Source organism: Equus asinus, chromosome 21 (assembly GCF_041296235.1).
Source record: "Equus asinus isolate D_3611 breed Donkey chromosome 21, EquAss-T2T_v2, whole genome shotgun sequence".
Classification (NCBI taxonomy): domain Eukaryota; kingdom Metazoa; phylum Chordata; class Mammalia; order Perissodactyla; family Equidae; genus Equus; species Equus asinus.
Genome location: NC_091810.1, coordinates 29,105,929 through 29,122,761, shown reverse-complemented (window position 1 = coordinate 29,122,761; position 16,833 = coordinate 29,105,929). Strand labels below are relative to the sequence as shown.

Below are 16,833 nucleotides of genomic sequence, written 5' to 3'. Positions count from 1 at the left end.
TTGTATGGAGATACTACATTTTATTTATCTGTTCATCAACTGATGGACATTGGGGTGGACTTTCTGGCCATTGTGAATAACGCTGCTATGAGTATTTGTGTACAAGCTTTTGTGAGGACATATTTTCATTTCTCTTATGTATATTCCTGGGAGTGGAATTGCTAGGTCCTATGGTTGTTCTGTATTTAACATTTTGAGGAACTGTTGAACTGTTTTCCAGAGTGGCTGCACCATTCTACTATCCCATTAGCAATGTTTGAGGGTCGTAATTTCTCCACATTCTAAGTATATTTACTTATTTATCTATTTATTTATCTTTTGGTGAGGAAGATTGGCCCTGAGCTCACGTCTGTGCCAATCTTCCTGTTTCGTATATGGGATGCTGCCACAGTATGGCTTGATGAACAGTGTGTAAGTTCCCGCCCGGGATCCAAACCTGTGAACCCCTGGCCACTGAAGCGGAGTGCGTGAAATTAACCACTATGCCACTGGGTCAGCCTCTAAGTATATATATTTTTTTAAAGGAAAATTTATATCACTGCCATAAATTGTCATCACTAAGTAGAAGATAATTGTCAAATCAAACACTAGGAAAACTAAGCAATGTTACTCATTTCTAACTTGGTACTCTTGCCTGCTGGAAGTTCTATATCTGAGGTCCACTGCCTTTTCAATTGAAAGAGAAAATTAAGCAACATTATAAAAGTGTTCAAGATGTATATTAGCACCAAGCTGAGACTTTATTAACATTGTTGAAAAAGAACTGAAAATGGAAGAACTTTCTCGCTCTGAGACTCCATGTTATTTGAGGCAGTGTCTAAATGCTAACTACCCCTTATGCATCACCCCTTTGGAACACGTGGAATGTGGAGGCACTGATGCCATGTGCAAACCTGTTTCATCTGGTTTCAGCAGTCAGCTCTGTGGTTACATTATACAAGTAACTCAGGTGGCCGGGATAGTGCTTGTGATGTTTTTTGTTTTTCTTCTCATGGTCTGGTGTTTTCTGAGAACTCGGGTAAATTTGAGAAACTGTTAAAGTTACTACATTCTTGATAGAATAATAGCTATTAACCCAGTAATTCCATTTTGAGGGATGTAGTTTAAAGAAATAATGCAAAAGAAGAAAAACATCTATTGGCCTACACATGTTTAGTGCAAGACTTTTTTTTTAAATAACTGACAGCAATTGGAAACAACTGAAAAAGGGAAATAATGATAAGCTATGGCGTTTGGATGGAATAGTAGATAGCCAGTTAAAATGATGGCTATGAAGATTTAAAAAGCAAGAAGAAAAATAAAAGAATCAAATGGAAAAAGCTGAATCTAAAATTATATGTACACTATTAGGGCAGCTGTAAAAATATGTATTCCATGGAATAAAGACCAGAATGTAACATGCAGAAAAAATATTTTGTGGGGCAAGATTTTTTAAATCACCTTTACTATTTCAACACTTAATGTTTTATATTTTTAAAATTGAAAGGGTACATTGTGTGTTTTATTCCTTTTTTTCTGAAGATAGAGATTTTTAGTTATTTACATTGTCATGCTGATTGTATATAATGTTGTATACTTGATATAAATTATAATCAAAGAAATGTAATCACCAGCTAAGCTGTTTTTGGAAGAAAATAAAGACCATGTCAGAATAAAAGGGAAGGTGCTTCTTCCATGAGGTAGTCGAGGAAGGCCATTTTGCTGTCCAAAATAGGACAGGCTATGCAAAGAGACTAGGAAGAACATTCCAGACAGAGGACATAGTGTGTGTGAAGGTCCAGTCTGTCCACAGCACTGGGTGTCTCAAGTAGAAAGAAGGAAAAGGTGATGGGTGTGGAGGGCACAGAACTGAAGGGCCAGGACGCTAGAAGCATCTTCGAAATAGCAGTTGAAGGCCCCAAGAGTGCTGACAGGAACTGGGGTGGGGAGGAATACTGTGAGCGAGGAGCTGAACTCTTCAGAGAGTGAAAAGGAGCGACTATGAAGCGGAGAGATGACGCCAACGAGGACAGGGAGAAGGGGGCCCGGTTTCGCCCACAGACTCCGCTATGAAGCTGTGTTCCATGTCTGGCTGTGGCATGGAAGAGCAAGGAGGACACCAGCCCCATCTGCTGCCCCGAGGCTCCCGGGGCAGGGGAGGAAGAACACCCTCCACTCGGGGGGCTTCTGGGAGGTGGCGGCCTCACAAGGCAGCCATGTTTTCAGGAAGGCGGGTGAAGAGAATACTCTGAGAAAAGGCTGAGGATACACGGTGTTCCTGAGGGCATGGGGGAAGAGTTTGGGAGAGAGAGGTGAGGGGAGAGGTCAGCTCAGATGGTTAGTTCCTGGCTGTAGCTGAACTGGGGGCAGTTGTAGTACAAGTGTGTTAATATGGAAACTCCAGGGCCTCACCCGAGACCCACTGAATTGGAATCTCTGTGAGCTGGAGTTTGCATGTTGACAGACTCCTCCGATGATTATGACGTGCAGCCAGGTAGGGAATCCCCTGTCCCAGCTGGTATCTGGTATCTCTTCCAGCTACAAGACTGAAGGAATGATGGGGACTTGGATCAGGGTCCTCACAGTGAGCAACAGGGAAGGAATGGACTCAATGGGCGATGCAAAGGATGACTCAAGGGGAGAGATGAGAGAGGCGGTGTGAGTCCAAGGTGATTGGAAACACGTTTTTAAGACCTAGTTAGGACTCTTTTTTGATTGCTAAGTTGTAAGTTTCTTTCAAACTGACTTAAGCAAAGGACAATTTATTGGGTTAGTAAATGAACTGTCCAAGGTTAGGGTCAGGCACACTTGGATCCAGGTGCTCAAATAATGCCACCAGTGATCTGGTCCACCACTTTTTGGCTCTGCTTTCTACTGTTTTACGTTGACTCCCATTCAGGCTCTACCAGTGTGGTGGCCAAGATGGTTACCATCAGCTCCCGCCGAAGCAATAGGTCTTTGAAAATCCTGGACGACAAACGGCCATTCCAGTCCCTTTTTATAAAGTCTGAATAAGAACATAGCTGGCCCTCAGTCAGAGCTGTGCTGCAGTTGCCCATCACCCATTCACCTCCAAAGCCTGGTGATTCAAGGGGTTAAGTCATAGGTTCAGAGACTCGACTTCCCCCGATCCTCGCTGAGTCTCGAGTGACATCTGAGAGGTGCTGAGTGCGCCATTGATAGGAGTTGGTGAAAGGCACACTGTTTCAGCGCCCTTACACTGGATTGCTCATCGTGACCGCACAACACAAATGCTTATTACCTGAAGCCTGAGATTTTTAATGTAATGTGAGCGGTAATAGAGTGGGGGCGGCGGAGGTCTCGTTAAATCCCAATCATGGATACTTGAACTACCACCAGGAGAGACTTTTATTTGTCTTTTTTATTACCTGTCGCCAGACATCAAGGAAGATTGAAGTCCCTAGCCCCTGCTTTTTGTACCGTGCAGTGCCAAATCACAGAAGCCTGCAAAGGAGAGAGGTGGCCTGCCGTGCTGCCAAGGGGTGCGAGCTTTTTTAATTAAAAAAAAAAGTATTTGTCAGATAGTTTGGGCACACACAGAAGATACAGATAATAACATAATGATTTCTGTGTGCCTTGCACTCATCTTAAGAAATAAATATTTAAGTCCCTAGAGATAATCACCATCCTGCATTTGATATTTGTCATCCTCATGCATATTTATTTTTACTACATTTGTCTGTGAACATACAATGGTGTTTTGCTTTTTTTTGAGGAAGATTAGCCCTGAGCTAACATCTGCTGCCAATCCTCTTCTTTTTGCTGAGGACAACTGGCCCTTAGCTAACATCCGTGCCCATCTTCCTCTACTTTATATGTGGGACGCCTGCCACAGCATGACTTGATCAGCAATGTGTTGGTCTACACCTGGGATCCGAACCGTCAAACCCTGGGCCGTCGAAGTGGAGCATGTGAACTTAACCTCTGCACCACTGGGCTGGCCCTGTTTTGCTTTTTTTTTTTTTTAATTTTTTTGCACCGTGTTTATTTAAAGATTTTTTATTTTTTTTCCTTTTTCTCCCCAAAGCCCCCCAGTACATAGTTGTATATTCCTTGTTGTGGGTCCTTCTAGTTGTGGCATGTGGGACGCTGCCTCAGCGTGGTCTGATGAGCAGTGTCATGTCCGCGCCCAGGATTCCAACCAACGAAACATTGTGCCGCCGGCAGCGGAGCCCGCGAACCCAACCACTCGGCCACGGGGCCAGCCCCTGTTTTGCTTATTTTTAAGCTTCATCTAAATGGTATCCTTCTATTGCTATCCTTCTGTAAATTGCTTTTTTCCTCTTTCACCTTATGTTGATACATGACATTCTAGCTTATTCATTTTCACTGCTATGCAGTATTGCACTTAAACATATCAAATATGTTCATGATTCTCCTGTGCATGGACAGGAAGGTTATTTCTAATTTTTCACTGTTATAAACAGGGGTGCTGTGAACATTCTTGCATGGGTCTTGTGCAAATGTGCAAGAGTTTCTTCGGGTTATATACGTAGGAATAGAACTGGCGGAGTGGAGGGCGTATGTGCCTCTCACTCCTGCTGGGTGTTGCCCAGAGGCTCTCCCAGGTGTCTGGGCTGACTCACAGCGCCCCAGCAGGGCCTGAGCTGTCCGTGGTCTCCATAGCCGCTCAGAAACTCGTAAGGACAATTTTTATTTTATTTTTTTTATTTATCCAATTTTTATTTTATTTATCCAATTTTTATTTTATTCCTGAATTTTTGCCAATGTCAAAATAAAATGGAAACTCTTTATTGTTTGACTTTGTATTTCCTTGATTACCAAGGTGAAAACTTTTTCTTCATGTAGAAACCCCATGTGTAAAGCTAGACCAGGCAGAGTTGTTCTGTTTGGGTGCAGGGGAATGGTTCATATTTGTGATAGCTAATGAACTCCGTGAAAAGTGCTCAGGACGGTGGTTGGTACAATAAATATTTGAGAAAAAATGAAAAGATCTGTAAGCTACTGCATTTATTGTTTTAGAACTCTTGGGTGATACGCTCGTTCCTAAATATTGAGCATAATTCTAAGCAAATGAGTTGGCATTAAGTCTCTTTTGTAGCATATTTTGGCTAGTCTTTTGACGGTGCTTTCTAAATTGAATGTGACTGTAGCATTAACTGTGACACCTCTTCCCATCTTTTTGTGTAAGTTAATTGAGAGTTGGCTTTAAAAATAGCGAGTATGAAAAACCACCCCTGGAGCTGAGGAGGAGAAGACGTCTGAGTCCTGAAGGCAGGGGTCCTCAAATTCACCAGGCACGCTCCTGATCCGGCGCCTTTGCTCTGACCATGCCCTCCACCTGGAATGCACCTCACTCAGAAATGCACGTGGCTCACTCCCTCACCTCTTTCAAGTGCTTTGCATTGGAGAACTTTCTAAGTTACTTAGTTACTATTTATTTTGACTGTTATTTCTTTCATTGTCTTTTCCTTATCCCCTCTAGACTGTAACTTCTGCAAGGACAGGCACCTTGGTCTGTTTTGTTCACTACTCTTGTCCCAACACCTAGAACAGTGCCTGGCACATAGTAGGTACTCAGTATAGATTTGTTGATTAATAAATGGGCTGGAGTTAGCAAAAAAAAGAGAGCAGAGAAGAGCATTTCCAAGAGAGAGAAAGAGACAATCCATGTGCCAAGACTTGGAGACAACCCAGCATGGTCCCATGACTGGGATGAGATGGAGAGTACGAACATAAGTGTAATTACGACTATGATTATGAATGGCTGTGCACCCAGGCCAGGGGTGCTGGGAGCAGCTGCAAGAGATGTAAGTAGGAGCTGTGATCAGCAGTTTGGTCTTGATCTTGAGGGCAATCAGGAGCCCTTACATGATTTTAATCCAGGGAATAACATGATGCTATTTGCCTTTTGGAAGAACATCACTCTGGCAGCAATAAGAAGTCACAGGGTGGGGTTACGGATAAGATTGGAGGCAGGTGGACCACCTAGGGAGCTGTCACAGTGATGGAGGTGAGAGAAGATGGTAGGCTCTTCAGGTAGCAGGTAGCCACAGCGGGGTGAAGACAAGTGGGCCCTTTCAGGAGATCTTTAGGACATCTCTGCTGTCTTTTCCTGTGATCCCCAAAATAAGTGAAAGCCGAGTAACTCTCTGCCTCTGGGCTTAGCTGAGCCAAGAGGCTGTGCTTCCTCTAAGCATGCTCTTAAGTAATCAGCCTGGAAAACTATCCAAAGTGCTCCACCCACATCTTCAGCTTTCCTCCTGGTGAAAGAAATCTGGAGCAGGACTGGCTTTATCCGACAGAGCAGTGAACAATGGAGCAGCGCACTGATTGAACTCGAAGTTTTTGGAAGGAAGGTGGCATTCAACGTCCAAGATCCCCGGGTCTCCAAATCTTTTGTGCAAGTAAATTAGTTTCATTTGTCTCAGGGCACCTTTTCGAGGCCAGCTTCTTCCAACTTGCCTGCAAATGCTTCTCAGTGGTGTGTTTGAGGCTTGGCTGCATCTCCTTGTCTGGAACAAATCTTTTATTACGAGGAAATAGCTGGATGATGATTCTGGACTCTTGGACCCTATTCCCCTCTCAGCTGTTGACTCAGTATTTGATACCTTGGTAATTTCCAGCTTAACCTGTCCCCTCTCCTGCCTGTTTGTCATTAATATGAATTTCAGACTGGAAGCTGAATTTCATACCTACCACCTCAGCAATCTTGAGCGAGACGGTCAGGATTAACACCTGTTTCTCCGAGACTCTCCCAAGATCTAATGGAGACACATATGTTGTTTTCTTTGCTCACCTCCTGGACTTGCGTGATTTTCCTTTGGTCCTGTGGTCATGCATTCCACCGCAACCTAAAACCATCCAGATGATGGGAATATCATGTTGCTCGTTTCACATGGGAAAGCCATGACCCACCCTCCTCTTGTTCAAGTTGCATTTAAATCTAATTTCCATGGCCCGTGCGAGTGGGAGCGCCACAGCCCTGGTGTCAGCTGTTGAAGTTTAGCAATACTATTTCCAAACATGGACCAGTAGGCAGCCAGCAGGCACTAGACAGCTGAGTGCTGGCAGAAAAAGCCTCAGACACCTATAGCAGGCCAAACAGTGACTCATCCTGCTCTTGCCAGGATAAATATGGGAATAAATGGTATTTTTCTCTAAGCAGGAAGAATTGTCAAAATGCTTATCGCTTTATAAAATATAACAGATTGTGCCTGTTCATGTTTTGAAATGTTCCAACCATTCACTAGCTGGGTTTTTTTTTTTTTTTTTTTTGATGAGTTTAGTAATCGCTTTTACTTGTTTTTCTTCTTTCTAGGAGGTCGGGGGAATCCAGGAGTTTCCAAGCTGTGTTGCCCCCCGAGCTCTGGATGCACCTGGCCGTGGTGGCCTGTGGCAATCGCCTGGAGGAGACGCTGGTTATGCTCAAATCGGCTGTTCTCTTTAGCCACAGAAAGATGCAATTTCACATCTTCACTGAAGACTCTCTGAAGCCCGAGTTTGATAAGCAGGTGAGTTTGCGGACATCATGGCACACGGTTTGCTGAGGGCACGCAGACTGCATTTGGGGAATTGTGTGCCATTTGGGAAATGCATCGTGTATTTTGCTGCATACTTTACTGTGTGTCCATGAACCCTGAGCCAGCCTTACTGTTCTCGTCTATAATAGGGTTAGTTGCATCTGCCTTGTAGAGATACTGTGAGGATGAGATGAGATGATGCGCTTAAAGCACTGGGGCTCAGTCCCTCTTGGTGTTATCAACACTGTCTCATTTGGGGAACAGGTAGCTTATTTTTATCTATTTATGTATGGTTTTTGAATGGCAAGTGATATATGTTCATTCAAATAAATTCAAAGAATCTAGATGTTATAAAATAAAAGATGGATGTCCTCGCTATCCTTCAGTCCCACCCAAGCAACAATCAGAGTTAACAATTTTGAGCAATTCTTCCATATGTTTTTTTCACGTACAGGTGTGTGTGTTTATGTATCTGTGTGAGTGTGTATATATGTATATTTGTGTATAGAGACATATACACGTATAACACACGTATGTATGTACCCAGATTAAAATGTACTTCGTTTACAAAATCAGGAGTATTCTCTCTGTGTTGTTCTGGAACTTGCTTTTCCTCATTTAAAACCATGGCATCAGCATCATTCCAGGTCAGGACTCATACACTCTTGCCTCATCCTTTTTGGTGACTGCATAGTATATTATTATGTGTCTGGGTCATCATTTATTCGACTGTTCCTATACTGAGGAACGGATAACGTTTTTGTACCAGGACAAAGGAGCACTTTGGAAATGCCTCTTCTCCCAGTCCAGGTATCTACATGACTTTGCAGACCAAGCTTTATTTTCCTTGTAACTCTTCTCTTGCAAGAAGTTCTTGAGTGCTGGCAGAGCAAGAACGTGTTTTGTTGTGTATCTACCAACTTGAGTGAACAGTGCCGCATCCTGCTACCGGGTTAGCTGCACTGATGAGAAACACCCAAGAAGCACTTTGGGCAGAGAAAGGCTAGTGACAGAAAGCTAGAAAATGTGTTATGTTGTCTAAAGAAAAAAGTTACCATGACATCTTCACCAAGAGAAGCCAGGGGAACAAATGATCTTGGGGCTTTGAAATTGGTTAGAAAATACCTTGAAAAAGATCAGAGTCAGGTGAAAGGGAAAGGAAACAGGTTGAAACACACATAGATAGCTGCTCTGAAGCTGAGGTGTAAGGGAAATGACAATAATAATAATAATAGCAATAAAAAATAGCATTTATTGGGGCCAGCTGGGTGGTGTAGTGGTTAAGTTCGTGCACTCCGCTTCGGCAGCCCAGGGTTCACAGGTTCTGATCCTGGGCGTGGATCTACACACTGCTCATCAAGCCACTCTGTGGTGGCATCCCACTTACAAAACAGAGGAAGATTGGCACAGATGTTAGTTCAGGGCCAATCTTCCTCACCAAAAAAATAAATAAAATAGCCTTTATTAAGGGCTTACAATTTATGATTTACTCTTATTTAATTCCTACCTAAACCCTTTGAAGATGGTAACAATCATGTCTCTATTTCCCAAACTGAGATCATTGAGACTTAGAGAGTTTTCGTGTCTCGCTCATCAGGTGTCAGTTCAAGGTTACTGACTCAGACCTCCATGAACTTAACCTGTGTGATGCTCTCTCCCGAGCTAGTAGACAGAAAACTCAGCTCCGCTTTTTACTTGCTGTGTGATCTCCGCCAAGTCTTGTGACCTGTTTGAGCTTCAGTTTCCCCATCTGCGACTTGGGGCTAGCAGGATTGATAAAAGAGGTGATATATCTGTACTCAGGGAAGGCTAAGTCAGGCTGCACTAACTACTCCCAAAAAGCTCAGAGACTTTCTGCATGTCTCACGCGGGCGGCAGGGTCTCCATCCCCACAGCCACTTAGGTCTGGGAACAAGGTTGACGGACTATTCGTGCCTGTCTGTGCAGCTGCTGGAACACTGGCGACTCGCAGATCCCCACTGGGCTTTTCACCCCTCGCCTTCACAGTGACCCAGGTCTTTTCTGGTGACATTTAACTGTCCAGAAGCAGTCACAAGGCCCACCCAACTCCAAGGGGGCTGAGAAGTACTCTTTGTGCTGGAATGGAGGAAACTGACTGTGAACAAACGCTAGGAATGTCTTGTACAATGTCCATCTGACAAGTACTTATTGAGTACCTACAGTATACTAGAAGCTAGGGCATGAAGATGGAGCAGAACAAAATTTTTAGAAAAGAGAAGGGGGAGGAAGATGTGTATGTGTAACTACACATGTGTGGCAGATTGTATTTTCCAAAGAGGCCCCCAGGGCCCCCAAGGCCTATTATGCACACCCTGTGTGCTTCCCTCCTACACTGTCCCAGGGTTGCTCTGTGTGACCAATTACATAGGGAAGAGATGCTGCTGTGTCCCTTCAGAGGTGAGGTTTGAACAGGCGCTATACCTTCCATCTTGATTGCTCTCTCCCTCTCTCTCTCTCGTGGGTCACTTGCTCTGGGGGCAGCCAGCTGCCATGTCAGAGCTGCCCTTGGAGAGGCCTGCGTGTGAAGGAGCAAAGGCCTCTTGCTGACCCTCGGGTGAGTGAGCTTGGAGACAGACCCTCCAGCCCAGCAAGCCTGCACATGACTGTGGCCCCAGCCAGTAGTTGGGCTGCAACCTGATGAGAAGCCCTGAGCCAGAACAACCCAGCTCGCACGTTCCTGACCCTAAGAACCTATATGGGATAATAAATGTTTTTGGTTTTAAGCTGCTAAGTTTTGGGGTAATGTGTGTGTATATATAAAATAGAATGTGCCAAATGTCCTGTGACATCTGAGGCTAGGTCATAGGAAGGATACAGCTTCTGTCTGGCTCTTTCTTGGGATTCCTGCCCCTGGAACCCGGCCAACATGCAGTGAGGAAGCCCAAACTAGCCCTTATGGAGAGACCACATGGAGAGGCCCACACAGACAGGAGCTAGCCTCAACGGCCAGACATGTGCGTGAATGCGCCTTCAATGATCCAGCTTCTGGCCTTCAAGGCCTCCAGCTGAGGCCCAGACATCATGGAGCAGAGTCAAGCTGTCCCTTGTGTGCCTTGTCTGCATTCCTGATCCATGGAATCTAGGAGCATAATAAACAGTTATTTTATACTACTAAGTTCTGGGGTAATTTGTTATGAGCCACAGTAATTGGGACATCATAAATCAGGAGCTAAATCGTATGGGAAGATCATTGCAGATGCTTGAATTGCCCTGATGACTTTACCCCTTTGATGGCTCATTTCCTCAGGTCTTTGTTAGACCAGTGAAACTCAACCAACAGAAGAGATTATATTAGAGAGTGAAAAGCTAGGCAGGGCATGTGGTGTCACCCCTTTCTTGTCCATGCTGGGATTATGATGCGGGTTTAGATTTAAAACATTGGCTCTTACATAAGTCACAGAACTTCTCCAAGAGCCAGTTTCTTCATCTGTGTCAAGAGCTAAGCAAAAACTTTAGTGGATACACAAAAGGGGCAAATGATTCTCACTCTGCTTATTGCAGAGTGTCATTGTGGGGCTGAACCAGGTAATCTGTTTATTCTCCCATTCCACAAAGCTTCTTTGGAACAGCTCCTATATGTTGGGCACTGTGTTAGCCCTGAAGTAGGAGATAGCAGCTGTTGGTGTCTGCTCAGCCACAGGAGATGCTGGTGTGAGAGGCGGGTTATGCAACCTTCTCAAGGCTGTCAGTTCTGACACTGAGGCATTATGGGAATATCCATAATTTCTTGTGATAACTTCCTGGTAAGCCCACGGCTACATACCTCAGGGTAAAAGCAAAACAAAACAAAATGCTAATTGTCATCATGATTCCTCTGGAAGCTGCATTGCAGGCGAGTTCTGTTATATTTAAGTAGAATGTTTTTTAAAGCTGCTTAAGGACAATGTGTCTGATGGTATTTACCATCCACATTGTAGATATTTAATACCTTAAAGTTTCATTTATTTTTGTCATCTCCCAATATAGAAGCAGAAAAGGCCAGCTGGTTGATTTCCCAGCCTCTCCAGGCAGCTCAGGATCAGACATCTGCTTTAGGTTTTGCTAATCTGTGCTCCTGCCCCAGACTCAGAATTGGCAAATAGTGGGACACAGAAGAGGGGATGGCCACCAATCAATTCTGGTGATAGATGGGGCCGGTGGGGCAGCAACATCCTCTGTGTGTGTGGGTGTGTGTGTGTGTATGTGTAACTTTGCCATGGGAAGAGGTGCCAAGAGGAACTTCCAGTGGCTGGAGTCAGTATACTACTCAAATATATGCATAGTAACAAATGTAACTGGCCTGAACATTCCAGTTAAAAGATATAGATTGGCAAGTGTAGATAAACCCTTCTAGAAGATAGGGTGCTAAAAATCAAAGAGTCAAGGAAACTGTTAGACCTGAGGACCCTCCCGTTCTAACTTCCCGGGCTGATTTTGGGCTCTTGTGCAGTGGCACACTTGTCCTGGGTATTCGTGCCCAGTGTGCGTTCTGACTGGTTGGTCCTGTTGCACTGAATGTTTGTGCCCAGTGTCGGTTCTGATGTGTCTGTGCAGCTGTACTGGGTGTTTGTGCCTGATGGGGATTCTGATTGCTCAGTGCCCTTGGGAAATCAGTTGTCAAATACTTTGACTCTCACTCCTACTCTTTCTCACTCTGAGATTTCTCTCCCAAACATCCATCTCAAAACTGCAAATTTAAAGCCTTCCCAGTGGTATGTTTTTTCACAAATTTTTATGTGACTATATAAGCAATATATGTACATTGTGAAAAAAAGTCATAAAATCATAAATGAAAAATATCAACCATGATACTAATGCTCAGGAAGGACAATTCTGGTGTCTTTATTTCCATTCCTTTTCATTTCAACATCAGAAGTGGGATCATAGTTTATATTCTCTTTGTATCACTGACACTTATATTATCAATTTCTTCCAAAACAGGATCAACCAACTTTTTCTGTAAAAGGCCAGATAGTAGCTGTTTCAGGCTTTGCAGGCTGTATGGTCTTGCAGCTACTCAACTCTGCTCTTTATCATAAGAACAGCCATAGAAATATGTGAACAAATGGGTGTGGCTGTGTTCTAATGAAACTTTTATTTCTGGAGACTGAAATTCAAGTTCGTGTGATTTTCATGTGTTGCAAAATATTACTTGTGTTTTTATTTTTTTCAACTATTTAAAAATGTCTAACCGTTCTTGGCTTGTGTGTTATTTTTAGCAGGCTGAATTGGGCCCACGCACAACCGTAGTTTGCTGACCCTCATTCCATGACATTGTCACCAGTGGCTGCATAGTATTCTGCTGTGTAGACATACCCCAGAGCTTATTTAACCAATCTCATGTTTAGGTTGTTTCCCATCTTTCACCGTTACAAACAACACTATAACAAACACCCTTGTAATAAACATATGCGCACTTTTGGAAGTTGTCCTTCGGGTAAATTCTTAGAAGTAGAATTATTATGGAAATGGGAAGGCATTAACTCAAAAAATTAAGAAGATACACAGATGGCAAGTAAGCTATGAAAGACTACTCAACATCATATGTCATTAGGGAACTGCAAACTAAAACGAGATACCACCACACATCTCTTAAATGGCTAAAATCCACAATACTGACACCACCAAATGCTGATGAGAAAGTGGAGCAACAGGAACTCTCACTCATTGCTGGTGGGAATGCAAAACGGTTCAGCCACTTTGGAAGGTGGATTGGTAGTTTCTTAGAAAGCTAAATGTTTCTTGCTATTTACCCAAATGAACTGAAAAATTGTCCACACAAAAACTTGCGCGTGAATGTTTATAGCAGTTTTATTTGTAATCACCCAAAACTGGAAGCAACCAAGATGTACCTCAGTAGGTGAGTGGATAAATAAACTGTGGTACATCCAGACAATGGAATATTATTCAATGATAAAAAGTAAATAAACTATCAAGCCACAAGAAGACATAAGGGAACCTTAAATGTATATTGCTAAGTGAAAGAAGCCAATATGAAAAAGCTATATACACTATGATTCCAACTACGTGACATTCTGGAAAAGGCAAAACTAAGAGACAGTAAAAAGATGAATGGTTGCCAGAAGTTTGGATGGGGGAGGAAGTGATGGACGAACAGGTGGAGCAGAGGGGATTTTTAGGTTAGTGAAACTATTCTGTATGATACTATAATGGTAGATACAGGACATCGTGCATTTATCAAAACTTGTAAAATTATACAACACAAAGAATGAACTCTGATGTAAACTATGGACTTTACTTAATAATGTATGGATATTGGTTCAGTGGTAACAAACGTACTGCACTGTGCAAGATGTTAATAACAGGGGAAGCTCTGGTGAGGAGGGAAGGGAACAGGATATATGGAAAGTCTCTGTACTTCTGCTAAGTTTTTCTGTAAACATAAAACTGCTCTAAAAAATAAAGTCTATTAAAGTAATTTAGCTATAAAATTAACATATGCAGAGAAAGGGATATATACTCACTGTAAAAATTCTAAAGAGTACAGAAATGTAAACTTAGAAAGCAAAACCACCACCTCCACAGGTGCCCACTTTTAGCAGTTTGGTTCATACTCGTCTAGACCTTTCTGTCATGTAAAATATATATGCCTATATTTTTCCCTATAAGACAGAACTATATTATAAATATTTTTTTGCACTTTGCTTTTTCTAAAACCTAACTATGTATCATAACTGTTTTTCCATGCCGGCACATACTGGTCTACCTTATTCTAACTGTGCCTTAGTTTATTGTATACTTCTACCATAATTAATTTTCCCAATTCTCTATTATTGGGCATTTGGTTTTTTCTCTCTCTTTTTTTTTTTTTAATTAAAAACTAGGTTTTGGTGAAAGTCCTTGTACCTCTGTCTTTTGGGTTTGATGTTACCAATTTCCAAATCGCTCTCTTGGAAATTTGTTCAAATTTATACTCCACTTGCAGTATTTATGTACCAATTTCCCATCCTCACCAACTCTGGACGCTATTTCTTGAAATCCTAGCAGTGATCTTGCATTCATTCAGTGATGAAGTTAGACTTGCTATATAAGTTGCCTGAGTGATTTCCACTTGACCGTTCTGAAGCTTTGGTGGTTTTCCACGATTCGGAGGTCTAATCGCCATCCCCTTGCCTTCCGTGTTTTCCAGTTGCGACAGTGGCCTGACTCCTATACAAAGAAGTTTGAGCACAGGATCTACCCCATCACATTTTCAGTTGGCAACCCTCAGGAATGGAAGAAATTATTCAAACCCTGTGCTGCCCAGAGACTCTTTCTTCCGGTAGGAACACCTGCTTTTAATAAGATGCTGCTTCGGAGAGAACTGCTCTTGGAAATGTGGTGAAATTAACTGGAGTGTGTTTATAGAGACATCTTACTAACAGCTGAAAATGTGTTTCTCTCAGGTTCTGTAGGTGATGGTCTTAGTCTGCAGGGTGTATAGAGAGAGACCTATGTTGGAGAAGTTCTCTTTCCCAAAGATTGAGGGACCGAGAGCATCCAAAGCATGTCTTGGGTTATAGGTCTTTGTGACTGTGGCTCCACCCTTTGGTAGCTGTGAACCTCAGGAGACCCCCCAACTTCTCTAAACACCGGTTTCTTCCACAGGCTTGGCACATAGTTGGCCCTTAATAAATGGGAGCTTTGATTATTATTATTTCACTTAAAACAGTAACTACTACTAGATGGAGCCATGCCAGGGGATAATTCAGAAAAGGTCCAGAATTCTGGGTCAGGCTTTCAGTTTTGAATTTTTAAATTGAATGTTTTTCTTTCCTTTTTAAAAATTCTAAATAGAAAAACCACTGACGATATATCAAAACTGAGACTGTCATTGAGCCAAGACGGCAACTTTGAATTGTGAATTGCACTGAGTGTTCATTAGGTGCCAGGCCCTGGCTTGGTGATGGTGAGATGGCAGTGAACAAGACAGCCGCGGTCTCGCCCCCTTTGAGTGTGAATCCAGCCGGGCATTGAATAGGCAGCTAGAAGTGTGATCCGTGCTGAGGTGGAGAACGGTCTCGTGGATGTGTGTAACGTGAGGTTGCCCTCTGGTCTGGGAGAGGCCGTAAGATGTTCTCTTGAGGCACGGCATTTATGCTGAGGCGTGGATGAAGAAGTAGGGGTCACTGAGTGACAAGGGCTCAGGGATAATGACAGAGAAAAGGGTTTCAGGAAGATGGAACGGTGTGTACAAAGGCCCTGAGTTGGGAAGGAGTGTGCTTGAGAAAATAAAAAAAGATACAGTAACCAGAAAAATAGAGTGAGGTGGGATCGAAGCTGGCGTTTGCAGGCGCTGTAAGCCATGTTGAAGTGTCTGGTCTTTGGGTTACAGGCAGAGATGCCATTGGTTGATTTCCAGCATGGAAGTGGGATGAGCTGACTACTTGTGTTTTAAAGAGGACACACTGGTTCATTACAGTGCGGACAGTGGAATTGCTGAGGCCAGTTAATAATAACTTGGGCTATGGAGGGTGCCTTAGGGATGGATTCGGAACCTGCCTGAGAAATAGAATGTACCAGTCCTCATGATTGGCTGCTTGTAAGAGTTGAAGGCAAGTGAGGTAACAAGGATTTCACCCAGTTTTCTGACCTGAACAACTATTAAGCATGACCGGTTTGAAATTGCCGTTATCCAGCTATTTATGACCTACACAAAAGACAGTTTGTTTTGGTTCAACCTAAATGGTTGCTGATGCTATTTAGAGATGGAAAAGCCTGGAGGAAGACCAGTTTTGGTAAGGGAGAAGAAGAGTTTAATTTGGGTGATGTTTTAATTTTGAGGTACCTGGGAGACATCCATACAGGGAAGTCTTACCATCTGTTGGTCTGAAACCCTAAATGGCGAGTGGCACTTTTAGCATTTCCTACACAGAACCTGTGAGAAGAGCAAGGCCTGGATGCACTGGTGGCCCTGATCTGCTGCACAAGCTTGCTAACCCATTAAAGCACCCGTTTCTCACATGCCACACACCTTTATACATGTTGTGAGATGAAATTAATTACATGGAAATGGAGGTAAGCAAAGACTGCCTCAAATTGGCACTCAAATCTCTAGGTTGCTGATGTAAAAACTAATTACCATTTGTGAAAATGAGAAAAAAAAAAGTCAGGTTTTTGCTTCCTGTCTCCACTTTAGGGGAAAAGAAGTATTAAATAGCCATGATTCCTGTTGGAAAATTGTCTCTCTAACCTATCCAAAAAATGTTAGCAACCCAGTGGAAGCACATTTGAATTTTCCCTGACCTTGAATTGTGACTTTATTGCCGCAGTTAAAAAACAAACCCACCATGATGGTTTTCATTCATTCCAACTAAGTAAGTATTCCATTTTGAATGACAAATGAGTC

The 16,833-nt window shown here is 43.0% G+C and overlaps 1 protein-coding gene across 1 annotated transcript in view; it reads left to right on the top strand.

Annotated features, from left to right (window-relative positions):
- The window catches only part of GXYLT2 (glucoside xylosyltransferase 2), an 84,471-nt gene that overhangs the window by 14,710 nt on the left and 52,928 nt on the right, over window positions 1–16,833 (top strand). Inside the window, exons 2-3 of the mRNA XM_044754885.2 lie at window positions 7,283–7,475; window positions 14,635–14,766. Coding sequence (XP_044610820.2) covers window positions 7,283–7,475; window positions 14,635–14,766 — 325 coding nt within the window. The remainder of the gene's footprint in view (window positions 1–7,282; window positions 7,476–14,634; window positions 14,767–16,833) is intronic.